Source organism: Numenius arquata, chromosome 10 (assembly GCF_964106895.1).
Source record: "Numenius arquata chromosome 10, bNumArq3.hap1.1, whole genome shotgun sequence".
Lineage (NCBI taxonomy): Eukaryota > Metazoa > Chordata > Aves > Charadriiformes > Scolopacidae > Numenius > Numenius arquata.
This window is the reverse complement of record NC_133585.1, coordinates 2,241,170-2,265,137: the sequence shown is the minus strand read 5'-3', so window position 1 is coordinate 2,265,137 and position 23,968 is coordinate 2,241,170. Positions and strand designations below refer to the sequence as shown.

Sequence of the window (23,968 nt, the reverse complement as noted above, 5' to 3'; positions counted from 1 at the left end):
GAGCTTTTCATTTATCTGTATTTCCAAAGAGGATATTCCAGTTTTAAAGAGTAATGCCTGGACAGGGGATTCCCACGTACATTCCTGTGGAATTCACGTGAGTGAAGCTAACTCCCGAGAAAGCTGAATGGGAAAGCGAAACAAATTGATTCCATTCATTTGGAAATACAAACACTTTAAGGCTTTTAGGTATGTTTTTGGAATAAATAACGTGAAAATGACTGGTGGTTCTTGGGGCTGATTTTTTTTTCTGCAAACACAATTTGATTTTATTCCCAAATCAGTCAACGGAATTCAATGGAATGACTGACTGACCTGTGGTAGATCTTCTCTTCGATGGTACCCGCAGTGAGGAGCCTGTACACCGTCACCTGCTTCTTTTGGCCAATCCTCCAGGCACGTTCCCGAGCCTGAAACACAAAAGGTTTGGTTACCGGACATCGTATTTTTGACAGACAGCTCTCGATTCCGCTTGTTTCAAACCTGGTTTGGATATTTAACGAATAGTTCAAGAAGTTACGTGGCCTGTGGTGTTTCTACAGCATTAGAACAACGAACTCAGCAGGAGGAAAACAATTTAGAAGATGTAAAAAGATAGGTCTCCAATTGTACCAAGAAATCTATGCAAGAAAATCTTAAAAAAATCAATTATGTTAAAATTATAAATTGCATATCCTAGATACAAATTCTATAGGCTTATTCCAAAAGGGATCTATTTCCCAATACAGCTTTAATATACACATTTCCTTCGAACATTTCCTCTTTTTCTTAGCCGAAAGCTTTCATCTCGAACCAACCGCTAAAACAGACCTCTCCGGGTCACGCTACACACTCGCAGATCTCAGAGCTAAGTGGGATTTCCATTAAAAACAGCTTTTTTCCTCTCAAAGGTGTAAGCCCCCTATACCGTTAAGGGATCTGAGAAAGCAGAGTCTCATCACACCATCAGATAAAGAACAACTTCTTTAAGGAACTGACTTAAGAGCGGCTTCCAAGGGCAGAGCTACGTATCATTGTTTAGTGATAAAGCCAATTTAAGCAAAATTTGTTCTTCTTTTCTTACCCTGCTTTGCCACCACGAGCAGTCGTGCCTGTTCCAGAGCTTGCAGCGTTGTACTCTCCCATCAGAAACACCTCGTTTGTTTATTTATTTAAAAAAACCAGGCCATTCTACCTGTTTGGCTCCACTCTAAATGGACTACATGGATCGACAATATTGAAGAGCAGTGAGGTGTAACAGCGTAAAGGGGATGTGGTGGAAACCACTTAAATTGGCTTTGCCACAACAACGTGGAACTGGACCCTACGCGACCATCGCTGGGAAGAGCAACACGCTGATTTGAGGTCATTGGAGGAGATAAATGTCACTCCCATCTTCAGTTTTATTTCAACTTAGCCTGTAGATGGATTGCAATGAACCGAACTCACCTGTGTGTCTGTACTGGGATTCCAGTCGGGATCATAAATAATAACCCGGTCAGCACCAGTCAAGTTCACTCCAATGCCACCGACACGAGTTGTCAGAAGGAAAATAAATATGGATTTGTCCTATAACACACGAGAGAATTGACTAAAGCAAGAATTACCAAAGTACAAGATAATTTTTTTATTTTTTTTTTATTTCTTGGATTCTTTTATTATCAGCATTATTGCAAAGGGAGCCAAGAGAAGGATACATTTCTTTGTTTGACAAATAAAAGCAGTTTGATCTAAATTTAATTTACTAATTTTAATTTACTAAATTTAAATTTACAATTTAATTGTCCAAGAGAATTTCTTTTCCCCCTTTTCAACTGTGGCTTTTTTTTCTTAGCAGAAAACCCAACTTAAGCGTGAAAAAAGCGATGACTTCTTTCCCCGCCTCTCGCAAAGAAAGTGATTTCATTTGACCAAACTCCCCAGTTTTGTGCCTCAAACCTGAAGTATATTTAAAAACCAGACCAAAAAGGAATGCAAGAACTCAACCACGCTCACTAACAGAGATCAGGGGGTGGGATGCAACATCTCACCTCGTTGTATCTTGTTATAAGGGGCTGCCTGGAAGCTATTGTCGTGGTGCCATCCATCCGGAGGTAGGAATAGTTTCTGTCTCTCACAAAGACTTCCAGTATCTGCAGCATCTGTCGTGATGGAAAAAAAATAATAATCTAGTGAAATCCAGCCATGAAGGCTGAGCAACTGTCTCAAAGTCATCAGAATTTCTGATCCTAACAGTGCAGCGCCAATCAAACAGGCAGGAGGATGACCAAGAACTTGTGAGTCTTAAACGAGCAGAAAATATAATTATTTGGGGGAAAAAAAAAAAAAGTAGTTATTTGACTGCTGAATGCATGAGGGGAATGTTCGTGTCTGGTTTGGGAAGTCCAGAGCCACGGTCTCAAGGCAATTAAGCAGGTAAATGGTGCAGCACGCTAAGGGAATCCTCAGAAACAAGACAAAATTATGAATACACAGGGAAAATAAATAAAAGTCACTGTGTTGCTGGCCCAAAGCACAAAATCCCAAGGATTAGGGACAATAAATACATCACCACCGCTTCAGCCTGGTATTATATGGGTATAACCAATACAAGCTTTGACCCAGTACAGTGAATTTGGGCAACGCTGCCACAGTACCGTGTCACTCCGGTAAAGCTTACAGAGCTTGGGAAGCGGTCACCAATTATTCCACAGTATTTTTCAATAAGATGTTGATTTTCTGAGAAAGACACTACAAAATGTGGTTCTAATTACAAATCTTGTTGGGACACAGAGGTGCATTTTTCTAGTTTTAGTAATAAAACCAATCAGCTCATCTTACCTGTCTCGACTGAGTAAAAAACAACACTCTGTGACCTTGCTTGTGCCATATTTTCAGCAAGGATTCGACCACTATCATTTTTCCAGAACGTTTCCAGTATCCAAACTGATCCGCTTCCTCCACTTCAGCATCTGGGACCCCCTTCAGAATCCTGGGACCACCAGAGAAGAGGTCCGGGTGGTTGCAAATCTTTCTCAAAGCTACGAGTCCTGAGAAAATCTAAAGAATACAGGAGAAAAATAGTTTTATTTTCTTGACAAATGTTTGTTATCTCTATGGGTTACGGTTGAGAAAAAATAAACAGCAATGGATTAATCCAGTCATCATCAAGAAGTTTGTTTTTAATAGTGGTTTGCTCTTTGGACATGGATTCATGGAAAGTTTTAGGAAAAATCAGTGCGAGAGGAGGTCAATGGAACTTTAGGTACTTGGGAGCCTATTCTGGTGACAATATTAAGAGAATTCTGCAACTATTTCCACATTAGCAAAAGCAATCCCGAGCTGTAACTCACAGGCAAATTTTTCTTACTCAAAAGGGAAAATTCCACCAAGTTTGTTACTTGAAATTATTGTGTCCTTCCTCCCAATCCCTGCCACCGTAGGCAGGTGACTTAAGAGAGAGCTTGAGGATAGCGAGGATACGCAACAGAACGCGTGGTGACAAAGAACGGATGAATAAACATATTGGAACAAACATATGAAGCTGAAAATTACTACTTTTGATGCCATGGTAGAAGGGTTCTGTTCAGTTATTCATTCAATATTACAAGGTTTATTTATTCTTCTGATATAACAGGCGCTCATAAAAATGAACTAGCTCGAAACAGCAAATCCCTCAATCTCCTATCACTGCAAGTTGGACGAGCCTGCTCATAATTTATGGTTTGTTTGTACACTGGCATTTGGGGTTTTTTTCTGCTGGGATTCACTGCTGTCATCCCAAAACATCTAATAAAAACATTGACATTTACTGTTCAAAATTTTCAGAGCTCCAGCAAATATGAGCTGGAATCTCGTAGCTCATTCCGTGACATCTTAAGAGAAATTTCTGCAGACGGCCTTGTACAAGCCACCTCTTGGAGATCAAGCTTGGGATAACTAAAATGAAAAAAACTTGAAAAAAAAAAAAAATCGGCCACTATACCTTTGCGAGATCTGGAAAAATAAAAAAAAGTCAGAACAGTGATAAGGTCACCATCTGCACCGTGAAATAATGGCTGTACTCACCATACAACTAACTGGAGACACTGAGGGTGCGGGGAGAAGGGATTTTGCAGTTGACAAGGCACAGAAACGTGGTAAATCACACATTATAAGGAGGACATGTTACGTCATCTCTTACGAACAGTAGATCTGCGTCCCGCAGCTAAAATGGGACTGGAAAACGTCCTCTGCCTGTGTACAAAAGCCAAAGTGCACGATGTGGGGGTCACAGGGAAGACCGGAATTTTTATCCAGGCAGAAGGAGGCGTTTGAAACCGTATTTCAATCACTGCTGTCATCCCGGCCACGGGAATTTCGATACTCATGTTGGGAGGATGGAGGCAAAAGACGTTGAAATGAATATAAGCCAGTAACAAGGATGTTTGCTGTTTGCTCTGCATTAAGACTCTGTGAAATCATCAACTGTTGCACCATGAAGTTATCACACCTGAACTGTACTTTCAGGACAAATTATTCTTTTTCTTTGCTTCCCTTTTGCCGTTGGTTAAAAGGACACACACAGTTACCTACAGCAGCTCAGCCAACAAGCCAGAATTTGTTCCCATATTACACATGGTGAAGGCCATTCCGTTCCTACTTACTTCTGGCCATGCCATTACACAGGGATCACTAACTCTATATATTCCATGGAACATTTCCAAGAAAAAAAATACCAGGCATCCACAAAAGGATTCAAGAAGGACTTGGAACTGCTGGAGAGGGTACAGGAAAGGGCTACAAAGATCATGAGGGGCCTAGAACATCTCTCTGCTGAGGAAAGGCTGAGGGACTTGGGTCTTTTTAGTCTGGAGAAGACTGAGGGGGGATCTGATCAACGCCTATAAATACTTCAAGGGTGGGGGTCAGGAGGATGGGGCCAGTCTTTTTTCAGTGGTGCCCAGGGACAGGCCAAGAGGGAAATGGCACAAATTGGAACATAAGAAGTTCTGTCTAAGCACGAGGAGGAACTTCTTTCCTTTGAGGGTGGCAGAGCCCTGGAAGAGGCTGCCCAGAGAGGTGGTGAAGTCTCCTCTGGAGACATTCAAACCTGCCTGGACCCGTTCCTGTGCAACCTGCTCTGGGTGACCCTGCTCTGGCAGGGGGTTGGACTAGATGATCTCCAGAGGTCCCTTCCAACCCCATTTCATTCTGTGATTCTGTGAAAAACAGAACCAAAAATCACTGTGTTTGCTTCCCTTTCTGCTCAGGTCAGTCCATGGCTTTACATATCAAACCCTACCTGTCATTAACCTTAATTAATGCCAACCTGCATGTCTCCGTTGAGTATCTGGTAAACTTCTTTAGAGTTGATGAAATCTTGATAGACTTGACGCTGCTCATCTGTCAAACGGCAAAAGAGGACCTACCAAAACAAACAAACAAACAAACCAACCCCTCAAGCCCAACCTGTAAACTTCAAATGCAGTAATTTTCAAGTTTTACGATGTGCTACAATGAAGTTTCACAGATATGGGACATACTCTATAGAAATCATTAGAAATAAATAAAAAAAATATATTTTTTAGAGAATGAACGTAATCATTATGTTCATTAAGGTCTCTGGTGAGACCTTATAACAGCCTTCCAGTACCTGAAGGGGACCTACAGGAGAGAGGAGAAGGACTATTGATCAGGGAGGGGCATGACAGAAAGAGGGGTAATGATTTTAAACTGAAAGAGGAGAGATTTAGATTAGATCTTGGGAAGAAATTCTTTGCTGTGAGGGTGGTGAGACGCTGGAACAGGTTGTCCAGAGAAGCTGTGGCTGCCCCATCCCTGGAGGGGTTCAAGGCCAGGTTGGTCAGGGCTTTGAGCAACCTGGTCTGGTGGGAAGTGTCCCTGCCCAGGGCAGGGGACTTGGAACTCAATGATCTCTAAAGTCCCTTCCAACCCAAACCATTCTAAGATTATTATGGGTTTCACGCATTTTTCTGTCCCCTTTCCCAGTTGTTATGTTTTCCCCTCAAATTGCTTTAGTTTTCAAAGTGCTGCCATTTTCCAGTTTTAATGAGGCAACTGTGCAACGTTTGCATTCTCTCAAAGCCGTGTTTATAGGAATCCTTTCCACTGTGCGTGTGTTAAGTCCCTCACAGCTTGCAAATTCTTAGTACCTCATGGGAAAACTAGGTTAGCACATGTAATCTGCCATTAGCCTTTGAGTGTGAGTGTATAATGATTTTCACATGGTCTCATGGGCTAAAACAGAACAATATCGCTTCCTCGCATCCCGCAAGGCACCCAACATGATGCTCTAAGTCAAACCCACGTAGAGCCCTGTGATTGATAAGAACAAAGATCTGATTTGTTCGATGGGTTTATGATTGCATTTTTTAGAGTAAATAGCCCAGACTCTTTAAAGCATATAGAAATTCCAAATGTGATTAAAAAAAGATCATCAGGCTGCAGAGCAGAAACTGAGTACGGCCGCCTCATTTATTAGGTACCTGTCTCACAAAGACCACCATCTCTGCTTCTCTTTTAGAGGGAGGAGACAGGAAGGAAAAGAACGAGGACAAGAAAGCTGAAACCTGAGTGGCAGAAGAATCTAGTAATTACTACAAGTGAGTATCTGTAGGAATTAGAATTGTGACCTATGAGGACAGTATTAAACATATATATATATATACACACACACACACACACACTCCCCTTTATTTTTCAGATGAGAGTGTACTTGCGCAGACCCTGCAAGACTCCAACCATTTAATACTCACAGAACAGGTGAAAAGCATAAACAACTTGAAAGCTCTCTCTCTTATCTTTAGTTAAATCAGCACTTCATCTGCTCTTAGCAGAAATTATTTCCAAACGTCCATGAAAGACTGTATTTTGGGGAGGAAGAGGGCTCGGATCTAACAGTAAAGATAAACAAACCTGTTCATTTTTATCCGGGAGGGAAAGGCTCATTTTCACATCAGCCTTCATTCTTCGCAGCAAGTAGGGGTTTATGGTGTCCCGTAACACACAGGCACATTTGTAAGCAGTTTTTACCTGAAAAAAGTAGTAAAAGCAAAAATTCTATTTTGGTTCTTGGTATTAATTTTATCAATAAGCCAATTTTTGTAATTAGTAATAGGAAAGTCCTTGTAAAATTAAATGGTTTATGATTTATGTGGATCTATACTTACTTATTCACCACAACATGAATTGCAATAAAATTCATGGTAGTAACAATAATATTGAATAAATAAGTCTTCTCAGATACCACTAATTTACCTTTCCTAATTTAGCAGAATTTAAGAGAGAACAGAAATGAGAGATTTCTTTTAGGAAACAATCTATGTAGGAAATCTAAGCTTGCACAAAACCAAAAGCCTCGTGAAAAACTGCTAATACATACACCGAAGATCAAAAAAGAACCCTGCAGCAATGGTGGTTACGAGACAATAAGTGAAGATTAGTGCCCGCTTGAGACTATTAAAAAAAAAAAAAAAAGAAGAAAAAATCAGTACAAGAAAATCCCCACGATCACAGAAACGAAAGGTCACTCTGGCCTTAAATGGAGCATATGGTTCTATAATGGGTAATGGGTGTGTGAGATGGGTATTAACTGTACGTAATGGCTAAAAATACCTTCATTTCTCTTAAAGCAAAACAAAGAATATAATAAATTATTGATATGTAAAAAAAAAAACAAATTGGCTGCCCAATTTAGTAAGTTACTAAGCTTTAGACATGAGAAGCACTTAAACTCTAAAAGAAAATAAAACTTCATAGAGATGTGTACGTGCAAAACATTACAGACAATATTTAAAAGGAAACAAGTTTATTAGCGTTTATATGAAACTTAGTCTGCAGATTATTTTGCAGACAATTGATCTATCAGCTAATTTGAAGTGAAAGAAGCCATAAATACTGAGAAACACAACTGCAGATTTTAATAGACTTATTCAAAATAACATTCCAAATAATTTTTGCTTTAAAAATTAAGTAGTTTATCTACTTTCAGACTTCTAATACCTATTTTAGTGTTTTTAAAATTAAAATGGTTTTCGGTTTGGATTTAAGAATTCCTCTATTGTGTCATTTGCCAAAGCTTGACATCAAACAGGAAAGTTCTATTTAAATACATCAAAATATGAGACCAGTCACCTCCCGCCCCAACTCCTTATCTTTAGTTTATATCAAATAATACTTCTAATAATTTAACTTTATTTGTGTATAAACTATAGCCCTGTACAGATGAAACAGTCTCACAGTTTTTTCCCCCCTGCAGTGGTAAAACACGCGTGCAACTCTCTTTTGGGTTAGTGACTAGAACATACAGCATAAAGTACATTTAAATGTCAGTTTTGAAACAACAGAAGAGTTTCCTTCGAGCAAAGTGATATTTTTGGTGCCTTTACCTGCACAGGAGAAGCATTGGAATATCCTCCCATGGTTATTGGAACAGAAAATTGCTCCATGAACACGGGCAGCGTCCCCAGTTTCCCTGGGAACACGAAGTCGAAGAGGGACCAGAGCTCCTTCAGATTATTCTGCATGGGGGACCCCGACAGGATGATTCGATGGGGCGTGCGGAACTATTAATAAAAAACACAACACCAAAAGAAAGTTATTCTCCTGATTCATGGTGTAACCTGTCTCCTGGCTCAAGGGGATATTCAGTTTCACCATGGATAAGTTCTTATTTTAGAATATTTGGCCTCATATTCCTGAAATAAAGAGCTTTTTGCATATATTGTCCATAAGCTGTTAACAGAAAATGAACACAATGAACACCAGGAATCTCATTTCTATCCCTAGCAGTAAATTACTACACAATTTAACATTCCAGATTTTTTTCTCTACCATATTTCTGTAAATTTATTGATGTAGATTCATTAAAAGTGTTAAGTAAGTTAAATAGTCCAGTGTAGACCATTGTGACTTACACTTTTTTCTTTATTAATGATCAAATGTGTATTTTTATCATGAATAAATACAGACTATTAGATTTGGAACTTGCAAACAATGCTAAAAATGTTTTATTTGTTTTTGCTGAAGTACCTGCTTGCAGGCAAGCGTGACAGCGGCGTTTGGATTTCGGATTTTGTGCCCCTCGTCCAGGATGACATAGTGCCAGTCGTAGCTGTGGATGACGTCCTGCATCAGCCGGATGTAGGAATACGAGGTAATTAAAATTCCATGGCACGAAGCGATGTCACGAATTAGTTTCGCCTGGAAGCAAAAAGGGGCATTTTGTCAGTAAAAGCGAGACAGAAACCCCAGAGCCGCTGAACTACAGGTTCGCTGTGCGAGGCACGGACACAAAGTCTTGAAAAAGCAAATATATAATTTATTTTGCAAAGAAGATAAAGAAAATAAGTATAGGCGAGACTTTGATTCTATGATTCTTAGCTTATCTGTGAGAAAATGAAGCACCGTGGTACAACACATCAGAATTTGGATCTTGATTTGATTATTTTTTTTAATTTTTAGGCAATGCCCAAAACACAAACGTGTTATTTGATTTAAATAACTGGCTTCCTCAAGTTCTCCTCTCTTCACCTCACAGACCCAGCTTTGTCTGCTGCATGAGGGACCTAGAACATCAGAGGAAAATTAAACAAGTGAAAAACCACCACAACAATCTACTTGGCTAATCCTAAATCCTTCTCCAACCTTTCTCATCAATAGGATTAATATATTTGTTACTAATCTTCAATTTTTGTGCCTCTCTTCTAAGACACATCCTTTCCCTAAGTTTTTACTGGCCTTTATAGCTGTAATTACGTAGGGTAAGGACAGTCTATATCACCTTCCACAGCATTCCCAGTATCCAAGACCCATCCTTCTTGCATTTATCCTCCACATATAAATCTAGACGACTTGAACAGAAGCTGATGGGCCGGGAGGCGATTCTGGATGAAACCATCACACCCAGAAAAAGAAGAGTGGAACCACCACAGAATTTGCTAAAGACAAAGCCCTTATTGCTAGAAATGCCTTTAAGAAAAAAAAATTAAAAAAAAAAAAATCAAACCAAAACCAAAAAATCAAAAGGGAGAAATCCATCTTAAAGACCAGATGGTGTTAAAAATCCATAATCTCTTATTGTTAAATTTCTCGCTCAGACTTAGCCCAAGATTCAAAAAGCAATTCCGTGTTTAACTATTCAAGAATTTCTACTTTCCGATTATCACCCCGCGATAAAGCCACGACACTTTATTGAATGTTGACATCATGATACTCAAGAGAATACCCAAACCTAATTTGGATTAGGGACAGAGGAGGATTTTTAGGGCATCCAAAGCTGAATTCCACCTGGTACATCGCCTTCGGTCTGCAACCGCGTCCCAGAGTCTCAGCAACGGCCTCTCGTGGAGTATCGTAGCTATCTCCACCCAAACACTTAAGACAAATCATCTCGGGCGACTTCAAATTAAAAGCTTGTAAAATATGTAACCTCTCCTAGTTTTTGCAATTAATAGGGTATGTCTGCAATTAGCCCGACTTACAGAATGCTGCACTGTTGTCATTAAAAGATGTTTTGTGAAAGTGCTGCTGTTATTACGGAGGCTCAAGAGACCAATCCCTCCTAGAGGGCAACCAGTGGACTAGTGGAAAACAAGAGCCATAAATCACGTTGTCAGGTAGCGGAGAGAACAGAAGTGAAACACAGGCACATGAAGGCCATTCCCTGTAAACACACCACGGCACAATCCTAGTCAGGATTTACTGAACTTGTAATTAATTAAAGTTTCCTTCAAGCTAAATTTTTAATAAACAAGGATTTGTGCTGACAATGAAGAAATACAACACCACAGTTTTATCAACTCCTGTTACAACGTTCTTATTAACTCATTTTACTGCACTGGGTGCTTTCGCAGAGGTTGCCTTTGCTTTAGTTGCAGCTTTTGGAATAATTGTAAGTATTTTAAAATATGATAACAGATTTAATATTGGATACACAACAGTTTTGAGGCTGTGGCATTGCAGAATTTATGCTATTTTATTGTGTACTCTTTAATTCACAATTAGATTCAGGCATGTTTAATTGTTTCCTCCCCCCCTTCAGAAAAAACACTTCCATTAAATATTTCAACTGACATCATCTACCTGGACTGTGCAAAGCGTTTGACTCTGTCCTACACAACACCCCAGTCTCTAAATGGCAGAGACAGTGATTTGACGGATGCACCAGTTGGGGGATCAGGAACTGGCTGGATGGTCGCACCCAAAGGGTTGTGGTCAACATCTCAATGACCAAGTGGAAACCAGTGATGAGCGGTGTTCCTCAGGGATCAGTACTGGCACCGGTGCTGTTCAACATCTTTGTTGGTGACATAGACAGAGGGATCGAGGGCTCTTCCACAGGCCTTCACAGAACACACTGCAATATTGTGTTTCACCATGAACCACCTCCAGGTCAACTACTACAGGATGACGCATTCCTCAAAACCCATTAAATCTTCGCTGTTCGATGTCCAGTTAATTTGAGGGACAATTATGTTCTTCTGTCAGCCCAGACCATTCTAACCTCTGTCAGCCCAGAGGATGAACTGACTTTTCTCACTCCAAAGCAGATAAGAACTCGGCTTTTGGCCATGTAAAATTAATCTTTATCAAAGAACAAATTTATCTTCTTATGCAGTCTAGCCACAATTTTCTTACTTATTTCTTAAATTTACTTAAGTTTATGCCTTATGCCAGAGCATCAGGGAAGAATGGGCTCTGATGATGATACATGCAAAAGCAGCCTCCTGTAATGCCACAGGTCATCTATCAGAAGATGTAACTGTCACGAGGGTCAGATCAGCACTAACTTATTCATAGAAAGAACATATATTGGAAAGAAATTCTAGGCAGGAGTAAATCACCTGGCTTGTATTTTATGTGATATGGAGGTTTTTTGGTTGGTTTGTTTGTTTATTTGGGTTTTTTTGTTTTGTTTTGTTTTGTTTTTTTAAACTTAACTTTAGTCATAAGCTTGCTCTTCTCTGATTAAGAAGTGACACTTGTTTAACGCACGCTGTCGCAGCTCTCAGACGATGGGGCGTTAGGGCAGAATTAGAGATCCGAGCTAATCTAAAGCAATCATATTGTAGACAAATTCCCTAATTTTACGTTCTCGAGTAAGCGTTTGTGGGAGGACAACAGGAAGGTGAAGCCCTGAAAAACCTGGCTATTCCTGCAGATGGAAAAATTTGAGCAAGTCTGTCAAATGGATTAATTAACAAACACCCCCAAATAAGCGCACGCAATTTAATTTAGGAAGACACGGGAGCACGTTATTGAGGTCAACGGATTTTTAGGGCTTGAAAACATCCCAAGTTAATTGAAGAACAGGAAGCTATTAGCACATTAGAGTGTGCTGTTCTTTTTTGGCCATGTACTGTAACTGCATCAATTACCTCAGAATACGTTTAATCAAGTGCAATTAAGCACCATATCATTTTAATGTTATTACAAGAAATTCAATAAATATTTCACGAGAAATTTAAAAACGCTTTGCTGAATTCTGAAAAAAATAATCCATTTGAGCATCTGAAAGACGAGGCCATGGGAAAACAAAAATCTAAGTTTTCCTTGTTTTCTTCCTGCAAGGCTTCTCAAGCGAGAAGCCTGTTACGTTTAATTTATTCAGGTGAAGTTAGTCTATATCGTAATATAAATGTACTTCGTGTCATCCCCTTTTTGTCCAGTTTTCTAACAAATCTAGACAGCACAGCGAACTTTTTCTTCTTTTAAAACAATTGGAGAAATCCCACAAGCTTGCACGGAAATGTTCAGGAGTGTTTATTTTATTTTGGTTAGCACGAAGTTAAAAAAAAAAAAAAGAAAGAAAATCCAAGAGAAGCTTCTGGAATTACCTTTTTGTCGGTATAAGAACCAGTTTCATGGAGAATTGCGACTCTAAATGGAGGCCACCAAGTGTGGAGCTCTTTTACCCACTGATGCATCACAGTAGCTGGACAAACAATCACCGTTGGACCCAATCCCTGGTACCTAAAATAAAGCATTCAAGAAAAACCCCACGTTTACCTTGAAATAAATACTGTATATTTAGTGGCTCCTTAAAATACACACATATTAAAATGACACACTTTATAGTTCAAGTGGAACATGAGAGCTATGGAAATTAATCGGCACTTTGTTTTGCTGTTTTTTAAAGGGAGATGGAAGGGGTCCTGCTGCAAGAACTTCTCCACTGAACGGTTAATGGATGCATCTATCAAGATAAACACAGAAATAGAAGAGCTCCAAACAATAAGGCATGAGGGAACTTCCTCCTGTGGTAACACAAATCAGGTCTGGGTGACTGCTGTTTCTATAAGAGAAAAGAAATCAGTAACAAACAACTATTTTATTGCTTCTATTAAAAAGAATGTGTAGCTGGAGTGTCACAAATGGACTTACACACAGGTGTTCTGCTTCACGTTGGTAACGTACTGTGCTATTACCAGCATCATTCACAGATAAGCAGCAGAATATATCATCGGTGGAAGCTGAGGTCTGAGCTGGGCTTAAACACTCCTAAATTTCTTATTCGTAATCATCTGATTGTTTCTGAGAATTACTGAGATGTTGGAAACAAAGTCTTGCCGTGTGTTAAACTTGAGAAGAGAAAAATCTCTCGCACAACAGCCAGACAAGAAATATTTCCGTCACAAATACCAACAATCCTAGAGGAAATATCCTACAGAGTGCTTACTAGGAGCTATTTTTCAAACATATTTGCTCTTTAAAAAATAGCACAAAATGCCTTTGCAAACAAAGGCAACGGCTACAGTTATCACATACTGATCTGTGGGTGGCCGACTACGTACTATGCAAGCGATAATAAATAAACAGTTCCAAAGATCACAGTATACGTTCACATTCACGTACATATAGCAATAAAGGAGGATTTGCCAGACACCAGCAATACCCTGCTTTAAAAAACAGCTGTTAATGCCTTCAGAAACTGCTGACATTAAGAAATACTGTTCTTTAGTAAAAGCTTACACATACGCAGAATGACAACCTGGACGTTGCTTCTCTCTTTCATTATGAAAAAAAAAAACAAACAAAACCAACCTTACATAGTCGAATTAAAAAACTCCCACCAATTCAAGCTGAAGTTACAAGTTGGAGATGCAAAAAATAGCTTAAACTAATGCTACGACCCCAAATAACCACTGCTACTGCTCTTAAAAATATCTATACAAAAAAGCCAACCGCTCTTAAGAATATCTACAGCAAAAAAAGTCAACTTTCCCAGAACACCTGAGTTTCTTATTCTTCATTCTCACTGGCCAACATTTTACTCTTCTCTTGGAAGCTATTATTTATTTATATAAAAAGAGCTGTCCTAACTTCTTCCCATCTGTGCTGAGGCACAAAACCAAACACTACACTTCGAGACAGCCATCCTTCATTCTCCATTTGGTTTATAAAATCCAGATTCACAACAAGTATCCTTTATTAGTTCTTACTTAATTGGATGTGATTAGAATTGCAAAGAAGATCTATTCCTGCAACTTACTACCAAGAAAAAGGAAGCTGCAGTCATACTATATTTATAATCTTTAAGTACTTGAAAAATTAGCAGAGGAAAACATGTTGCTTTATACCCAAACTCCACTGCCATGCACAACATGCAACTGAAATGACAGCTAAATCCTAGTGAAAATAAAAGAACAGGGCAGCAAGAGCAATACAAGCTTTCTGGGCAATGGATTTTTATTCATGTAATTACCATTGAAATTAATCTCTCTGCCACTCAGACTGAGCCTTAATGTTTCATGTGTATGATTATATCTCAGTATCTCAAGGAGCGCAGATGAGTAAATAATCAGTGTATAAACTTTTTGAGAGATCCGATGACAAACTCTGCCATATAAATGATAAGTCTGTAGGGAAAGGTAACATGGTTGTTAAACAAAATAACATATTTGGGAAGAAGCAAACTTCATTTGGCTTCACCCAGCCACACAGCTCAATGACTGCTAAAAGGGAGACAACATTTTCATTTCTGTAATAGTTATACTCCATGTAACAAGTAGTTCCTTACTTCAGCCAGTCTTTGGGCTCCTTTGAAATCAGAAAGACACTGGAATCGGAAGCTGTTTACAAAAGGAGATGTCTCCTCACCTTATTTGTAATACTTTTGCAGAAAATTTCCCCGATAGAAAATCAAAGCTGAGTATTTTGAGTATCGACAAAAGCAACCCCGTTGCCTTAATGCTCAAGTGCCTGCAAGATGGCATGATCATCTTTGCAATTCTGCACAGGAACTGACAGCATTATCTCCTTTTTCCAGAAGTAATACCAAAGGAAATCAACTCGCCTGAGTGATGGAGAACATGGATTTTTCTTACATAAAGGCTACAGTAGGAAGCAATGGAGAGAAGACAGGAATCTTTCCTCTTTAAAGCATTACTCTACAATTCACGTACATCCTGAACGTCATTTAAATATAGCTCTATATAAGGTTAATTATTTTTGTTTAGTATAGTACTACGATATTTGCTTAATTGCACGTAGCAATTTACATCAGGTAAACAAGCCAACAGAACTAGAAAAATCAAGTATTATTCACGCCTGCATCTGTAAATCCAAGGACACCACCAAGTATGTTTTCTGGTAATTTCACCCATGAAAAAGAAATTTTAAAGCACACATAACAAAAAAGCATAAGAGATCTTGTAAGAAAGGCCAGTCACTCTAACAGGGTTTTGAAAAACAACAAAAAACATAGTAGATAGCAATTCCTCCGTAGAAGTTAGTGTTTTTACTATTACTACTATTTTTTTTGGCACGGATAATTCCCTGCTGATCAGAAACTCTGACTTTCATTGCAAATCAGCTCGTTGCTTCCTGTAAAGCACTTACCTGGTGGCTCGCCAGGACAACTATTTTAATGTAAAATTTAATAAATGGAACTAAAGGTATTACATCTGATTTAAAATTCCATATTGTGTAAACTATTGATATTAATGTAATTGAGTTTGTAAACAATCCATTTGTGGAAGGTAACCTTAGACACTGTATTGACCCAAAATATCTAGCGCGGCTCATCTGCAGAACGAAGCATCAATGCCTGGAATTCATTAAAAGTGTTACATGTTTAATTTTTCCTGCCCTACAGCTCCATTGTCTCGTAAAATTTTTCCTTTGATGTCCCCCACTAAAAGAATTAAAGGAATATTGTAATTGAAATGTCATTAATAATTCACAGGACCCTCCTCCACCAGCAATACAGCTGATGAAATATTAATTGAGCTCCACAGACTGACAGTCTGCGGAGAAAGCACTTGCCTGTAATTTGAACCGCGAGTCCTGATCTTGCTGTAGCTCAAACCTGCCAAAAAGGCAATTATCTGGATGGTTTTGCCCAATCCCATCTCATCTCCCAGGATTCCTCCCGCCTGCTGGCAGTGCAATTCCCAGAGCCACCTAACACCTGTCTGCTGGTACCTATGAGGAGGAAAAAACAAAAAAAAAAAAAAGAAGATGGTAAATGTTTGGTAATCATAACAGAAAGTACTCATCAATTAATCATTTTAGGTTCTCACACTCGTTACAGTAACGTGCTGGATGTGTGTTTTACACCAGCGCTGTATTTACCAGGTCATGCATTTTTGATGCGCTCAGACACGACGCGCGACTTTCCTTCTTTATGCAACGCTGAAACATTTCTAATTAAACTGATAGTCATGGTAATTAGAGGGTATTTTATTCCATGTATATTTTAAGTGTTAAAAGCAACTACTCTAACAAAGCACTATCTTTTCAGAAAAGATGACATATAAGGATGCAGCAAATTCTATTTATTTGGAACATATACCTTGAACTGAAGGAAAAACTTGACTTGTAAGGGGTAGAGACTTTGTACTCCACTGGGAAAACCCATCACACCTGCCAAAGCGTGCTTTTTTTAAGCAAAATTCATTTAACAACATTTAGTCTCTTCCAACGAATCAAAAAAAGCCAGAAAGACAAAATATTCTGGAAAGCAAAACAACAGAAACTATTCCAGCGAAGGGGATGCAGCGGAGCATCATCAGGTGAGAGCACCAGGGCGGCTTCAGTCCCAATCACTCACTGGGACTTGTATAAGCAACAATATAAAACACATTCCAGTTAAAAGAAACAGACTGGAAAGCAAGATTTACAATGGGAAGCCAAAAAGGTGGAACTAAGACGCTGAGTATCACTTTAGGACACGCATTTTTATAACGATATGAAATAGTGAGACAAGTAGGAATAACGCACTGTCTGTATGGGTTACATTGAAAACAGGGCAGAAAGAAATTAAGAAACAGGATATTTAAGTTACAATTAAAATACACGTTTCAGCATTCGTGTGTCTTGTAACTTAAGCAGAAGAACAAGGTTACTGGTAAGATTCTCTTGATGGCACGGATTCCTGGAGCACAGAGCACAGCAAAGAGAAAAACACTTTATTTTTTAAATAGGGATTGTTCATTTTAGGTCATTTTCTTGTGTGCATTTCAAAATCCTCCTTCATTCTCTGACCAAATAATATTTAGGACTGCCGACAGCTAATGACACTAGTGCCTACTAAGTACTATTAAAAATCAATTTATGACGAGTTCTGTATGGATTTAAAGAACGCGAAACGGAGACGAACAAATGGCTAGAGTAGTTAGAAAAAGATGATCAAAGAACACATCTAATGGGTCAGACATCACACAACCTGCTGGTGTCTCAAATGCATTACACCAGCAAGCCCTTAAAAAAAAAAAAAAGACCCTTTAATTAGAAATTAATTTACCTTAAAAACGCAGCAATCTCAAAACAACTATGAAATGGCTGGCAGGATTAGCTATAATTGGGTTAAGACGCCACCATTCCCACATTTCATGTAGACAAAACATTTTCCGAGGGAAATATTAAAGAATTGGAGAGAACCCTAATTCCAGTCAGAAGCTGCTCCCCCAGACTAATGCCCAGCACGTCTCTTCAGCAGAAGACCATCCAAGAGCTTCCTGATACTATTTTGTATTATTTCTCAGGATTACATCCAGTGCTCAAAAGCCAGCTGCATTTACAAGCATCTTTCTCCCTCTCCCCTTCCTCCTGAGAAAGTTTCACAGAATTAAGTTTGTAAAAAATTCCACTCCAAAGTTATCTCAAAAATGGAAAAGATGGAGATGCTCTCTTTGCATAATCATATAAACATGTAATAATTGCAACTGTGCAAGAGTTAAAGTCAACTCTCCCCCCCCATAATTTTTTACGGTTGTGTGAAGAGATAATAAATTCTCTTTCATATTATGTTTTTAGTGCACCAATTTTAATATTTTGGGTTCTTTTACTCCAAAACTACTGTAGAAGTATAATAATAAAGGATAAAAATGTTGTCTGATCTTCCAAAATAGTTGTGTTTGGGCTGTACTTCACACAAGCAATCGTGCTGCGATGCATCCCTCAACATTCACCACAGAAGGGAATTTTAGCAGAGTTTAGCTTGCGTCGTTGCCAAGACAAAAATTGCATTTCAGAGGTATCAGGGAAATCACACACTGAAAGCAAATGATGAAGAAACCAAGTATATAGGGAAGAAATATATAGGGGGCCCACAGGAGATATGAGGAGGGACTCTTGATCAGGGAGGGGAGCCATAGGACGAGGGGGAACGGTTTTAAACTGAAAGAGGGGAGATTTAGATGAGATCTCAGGAAGAAATTCTTTGCTGTGAGGGTGGTGAGACCCTGGAACAGGTTGTCCAGAGAAGCTGTGGCTGCCCCATCCTTCAAGAGGTTGAAGACCAGGCTGGACGAGGCTTTGAGCAACCTGGTCTGGTGGGAGGTGTCCCTGCTCAGGGCAGGGGAGTGGAACTTGATGATCTTTAAGGTTCCTTCCAACCTGAACCATCCCATGATTCTATAAGAATCAGATAGTCCACTTTACCAGGCTTACCAAAGGAGGCTCTGCTATTTCTAGTATAAGCTAACTCTTTCGGAATTCAATTCAACTATGGAGGAAGATCACTTAGAGGATACCTCCTTGGGTCAATAGACCTCCATGTTCGGTACTCAGCTTGCTGAGAACTCCAAGTTTAATGCCTATTGACTCTGGGCCTTCCTACATCGGAGGTTTCAGCATTTAAGTCAGACAAATCATTCAACTCCATTGATCTTTCTAACCACTTAGGAAGTTTTGCCAACTGACTCATGCTCGCAGGGATACCCTTCATTAGCGAGGCTGATATCTTTAAGATTAATTTTTAGTTGTCTTGCTTTATTTCAATTCCCTTGGGGTTGCTCAGCCCGCACATCCCTTCTCAGGATGATTACTTCGGCAGTACCTTTGCATAAACAACTGGAGACCACATATTGGCAACCAAGTCGTTAATTCAATCCCATTTCAGAGCTTGCGCTTTCCTTCTCAAGCAACTGCAGGACAACAGCGATAATTTCTTTGAGGTTAAGACTAAGTGGTTCTGTTGGAAGGGATACCACACACACCCGTTATAAACCAGGGCTTTTGACTACACTAATTGCAAGATTTTAGAGAGTTAGCTTTGGAAAGAGAAAGTGTTTTTTTCCTGCTGTGCGAAATGTTGCCAACAAGACCAAATTCTAGCCTATTATGGATGAAAGTTAAGGGGGATATTATGGATGAAGTGAACTCATCAGCTGCCAGCTTGTTTGGGCTGCCCTTTGTAAAGAGCTTTTCGAGATTAATTTAAAAGTGTCACTGGGCACCACGGTCTCAAAAAACCGAAACAGAAAGCAGGGACATCTAAATCTGTAACCCAGCATTCAGTGACTAAAGGATGAATTGTAGAGTCTTTTCCACCTACTAAAGGAATTAGGAACACACTCTTCATATTTTAAAATTTTACTGGGCAAAATGTTCAAGACTATTTTATAATATGACTTGTAAGTAGTTACTTCGAGTAGACTTTGAGTAGTTATTTAAAGAAAGAGTGGTCTATACTTTTTGTTGGCAGATAATTTCCCTCACTCCACCCACAGAAACACCTACATTTCTTGTTTTCATTTATCACAACTTGCCAACACCTTGGTCTTCAAAGTTATTCTACTGCTCCACGCTTGAATTAAAAGAAAGCATTTATCAATAAAAGAAAGCAGTTATAAAAATAGACAAGGAGAGCTGCTCCATTCGTGGCTTAGCTAATACACATTCACAATATTCGCATCAGCCAGGTTTCATCGTTATTTTCATGGAACTACATTTTGTGCTTGTAATAAATTAGTTTCTTTGAGGTTTGATCCTGGAGCCTTTTTTTAATGAAATAATCCTACAGAAACAACTGAAATAGAAGTTAAGGCATCGTTCACTGAATTATAAGTTCCAGCAAAGGGCATCCAGAAATCACCATGACTTCTCCTACTATTATTAACATTATAGAGCATCATAACATAAAAATGAAGTACACAATACATACTTAAAAAGCTTTTTGAAGAGAAATCCTGGTACTTTGAAACCCTCTTCAAATTCAGTGTCACTTTCTGAAGAAAGTTCCTCGGCTGCTTGATGTTCTTTGTCCTTCAAACGTTCTTTTCGCCACCTCCTAGAGCAACACAAGGAGTCAATATTCAATTATGGCATAGAAAAGATACTGTATGAAAACTACACTGAATTTTCCAGGTAAAAATCCAATAAAAATGCATTCTTTAATGTCATGATTTAAGTAGTAATCCTTTGGCATTAGTATAGCTAATACCATAATAATAGTATAGCTAATTAGATTAGCTATAGTATAGTTAGCTACAATTTTCTGTAGACAGAAAAACTAATTCAATGGAATCAACAGTCAACATCATCAAAAAAACCTGGCTAAAAAAAAACCTGTTCAATTCTAAACCTCCATTAAAAACCCCCACAAAAAATCAACAGAGCTTAGGTATTCCAAAACTATTTTATTAATTTAACCAAATACTTAAATAACTTCCTTCACCTAGAGGAACGTGCAGCGGTGTATGATCTTACACAGAGGACTCCGCTGGAAACGTCACCGTCTTTGGGGTGATGTGCTCTAAATCTATTAAACAGTCGTTATTAAGACAATTGAGTTTTCTGAGGTTTTAAAATTACAGAGTGATTTGTGGTCTTATTTGTGATCTTATTTGGATTCCAGGCAGGTTAGAGAATTGCCTTTCCCCTCCCATGGTTCTCCCCCTCTTTTGAAAAAGCACAGAAGGATTTTTCAACACCCAAGGAAACTCTGGACTTGGGTTTTAGTGACCCAAAACCATCCACGTGTAACAGCAAAGTGTACGGGGATGCACTAACCCATCGCACTGCACCGACAGTCTGGGGTTTGCTGGAATAGCAGGTAACTCATCCCTATCAAACTCAAAGCAGGGCAATAATCTCTACAAGACTTTTGCTTCCAATTCTCTATTCCAATAGAACTCGCCACGAACCAACACCAGAGCTTCAGTCCCCCCTGGGAAGAAGCAGATTGCCCTCTAGTGTACAGTAGAAAAAGTGATCCAGAAACAACCAAGAAGAAACATTTCCGATTATTTGTAGCTCTCCAGGAATTCAGGCATTTCCTCTTCATAGAATTACTACGTTTTCCTGCCAGAAGCACGATTAATGTTGGGATTTCTCTCGAAATTATTAGATGCCTAGAAAACACCTATGTCTAGAATTTGACCTAATAAATCCCATACTTAATTTTCCTAAAGAAAACTTTATTTTACACACACGCTATCTGTTACTTTACTGAAGTGCATCATTACACCAGCGCTAGTCCTGAAGGTTCTGGTACTACATCTCTTCCAAAGGACTGGAGGGTTTTTTGCCCTCAATTTAAAGAAATTGCCCTCTTTTGCCCTCAGTTTAAAGAAAAAGCAGCAATTTGTTGTTACCCCTAAAACCTTTCAAAGTTTGAAGAAGCTATCCAGGTTTTGAAAGGCTGTGAATTTCATGTAAGACATTGCATTAAGATATTCTACACTAAAACGTCATTATTTTAATTAAAAAAAGTGTAAATATCTCAATGGCTGAAGCAATGGGAGGACAAACACTACTTGCTCCTCCGCAGGAGCCAGTTCTTCAGTCTGGTCTTTACCTTTCCCCAGAAATCAAACTTTGGAGGGAGAAACAGCTCATGTTTGACTTCACTAACCATTTGGTCAATACGTTCCTTCTGCACCTCAGCTAAACATCATTAGTGCACCTCAACAATCAGAAAATATAGGTTTTACTGTATCACCAAGGTTTCTTGAAAATCAAAGCATGACCTTTGAATAATCTCTTTTATCTTGTCCACGGTCACCGACATAAATACAATTCTATCCTGGAAAGTGCAGTATGAAAGCCATATATCACGCAATTAAATCTTTCTGAATATAAGAATGTATTCCGATACTAAGCCCATTTCCCACTTACTGCAATCCCCTAGAAAGAAATTCTCCATCCCAAGCAGTAATGAGCACAATTTGACTTTTTTTTTTTTTTGTTAAAAAACACAATCAGGAACCAAGCTGAGTGTTTAATATAGTTTGTGTTTGTGAAGCACAATACGTTTTCTATTTTAGACAGCTCAGAATCCCTTACAGATTATTCTAATTTGCTAAATTGAAGCATTCAGCATCACTTTTCGGATCTAACTTTTTATGGTCTATATGGGTGGGTTTAATTGGTACGTCCTAACAGATGAAATACACGCAGTTAGTACCACAACTCTCCGTAAGTAAATTAAGACTGATGGAGACAATTACACACTTGAGCTTAGAATGAAAGGTGTACTCAGCGAGCGAGCCAAAATATATCTTCATTTGTGTCTCGGCTTTGTCATTTTAAAGAGCAGTTAGGATGCTCTAAGAAAGTATCTTTCAGGAAAGGTAATATTTAATCCTGTTTTAATTTATAACTCTGAAACATCAAGGGATTCAGTGACTCAGATGCTTCCAAGAGAGCAAGCGCACAAAAACTGATCTGAGAAAAACAACTTATTTTTAAGTAGATTTTATTTTGGGGGGGGTTGATTCTCTCTATCAACTGCTTTATGCACCGATAGCCACGACTCCCAGCTCCTCAGCTGCTTGGGTGCCACTCGGGACACGTGGAAAGAAGCAGCTTTCCCAGCCTGGCCTCTGAGCTCTGGAAGAATTCAAACTGTACTCCATAAACTACACAGAATATACAAGAAACCATCAATATGGCACTTATCTCCCATAAAACACTGTGTAATTCCTTCCTTGAAGCAGCAGGGGAATACACACTGACAACTGCAATGGGAATAATGACCATAAAACCACTAATTTTTTGTTTCGTTTTGACTTCAAGCTCTTAATTTATGCAGATACCGTATTAGCAACGTCAATAATCTAAAACATTAACTACATATATTATAAGCAGCAAAAATTACCTGGTTATACTTATGCTTTGCATTTTAATACATGCAAAGGAAAACTTTGATTAATATGCAAAAAAAAAAAAAAAAAAAATCCTTGTAAGTTGCAGTTTCCACATTTGCAAAGTCTTGAGAATAAAACAAGAAAACCATTCAGCAGTTTTCTTGTCGAGAACATGGAAAAGGTTTATTTCCTGCGCATTTAATCTGCACACAAGGTTACTTTTATGTTGTGCTTCTAGGTAAAAGAAGCTGAAAACAGGTGCTTTTTCACTCATTCCATAGTCTTCAAAGAAACTGGCTCTGCCATGACCTGACCATTCCAGAAGGCAAGAGGTTAAGATTCCACCAGCCCCAATTCTGAACACTTCTGGACCAAGACGGTCACTGTTGAGTACCTGGTGACGGGGATCAAGCCTCTGAGACCTTCAGCACCATCCTAGAGACTAATTACCCAATCCTCTGGGTTCAGCTGGTAATTATCAGTGCGAGGGACAGTTGGGAATGATGATACACGACTTTTCACTGAATCTTAACCTTACCTTTCAGCTGCTTGATGGTATCCCACTTATTTACCTTCCTCTCCATAACCCCACTGTTCCTTTCTACAATATTCCTGCGAGTTATGATTCATCTTAGACCTTAATCCTTTTCAGAACAGATTTTTCCCCTGCTTAGGTGGCTCCAGTAACTAGA

General features: G+C 38.9%; 1 protein-coding gene across 1 annotated transcript in view; it reads right to left on the bottom strand.

Moving 5' to 3' along the window:
• The window catches only part of ERCC6 (ERCC excision repair 6, chromatin remodeling factor), a 43,408-nt gene that overhangs the window by 7,365 nt on the left and 12,075 nt on the right, over positions 1-23,968 (bottom strand). The window contains exons 6-16 of the mRNA XM_074154351.1: positions 20,351-20,476; positions 16,228-16,386; positions 12,798-12,933; positions 8,992-9,162; positions 8,349-8,525; positions 6,877-6,993; positions 5,270-5,365; positions 2,800-3,018; positions 2,010-2,120; positions 1,429-1,548; positions 316-410 (exon numbers count right to left, since the gene is read on the bottom strand). Of these exons, the coding sequence (XP_074010452.1) occupies positions 316-410; positions 1,429-1,548; positions 2,010-2,120; positions 2,800-3,018; positions 5,270-5,365; positions 6,877-6,993; positions 8,349-8,525; positions 8,992-9,162; positions 12,798-12,933; positions 16,228-16,386; positions 20,351-20,476 (1,527 nt within the window). The remainder of the gene's footprint in view (positions 1-315; positions 411-1,428; positions 1,549-2,009; positions 2,121-2,799; positions 3,019-5,269; positions 5,366-6,876; positions 6,994-8,348; positions 8,526-8,991; positions 9,163-12,797; positions 12,934-16,227; positions 16,387-20,350; positions 20,477-23,968) is intronic.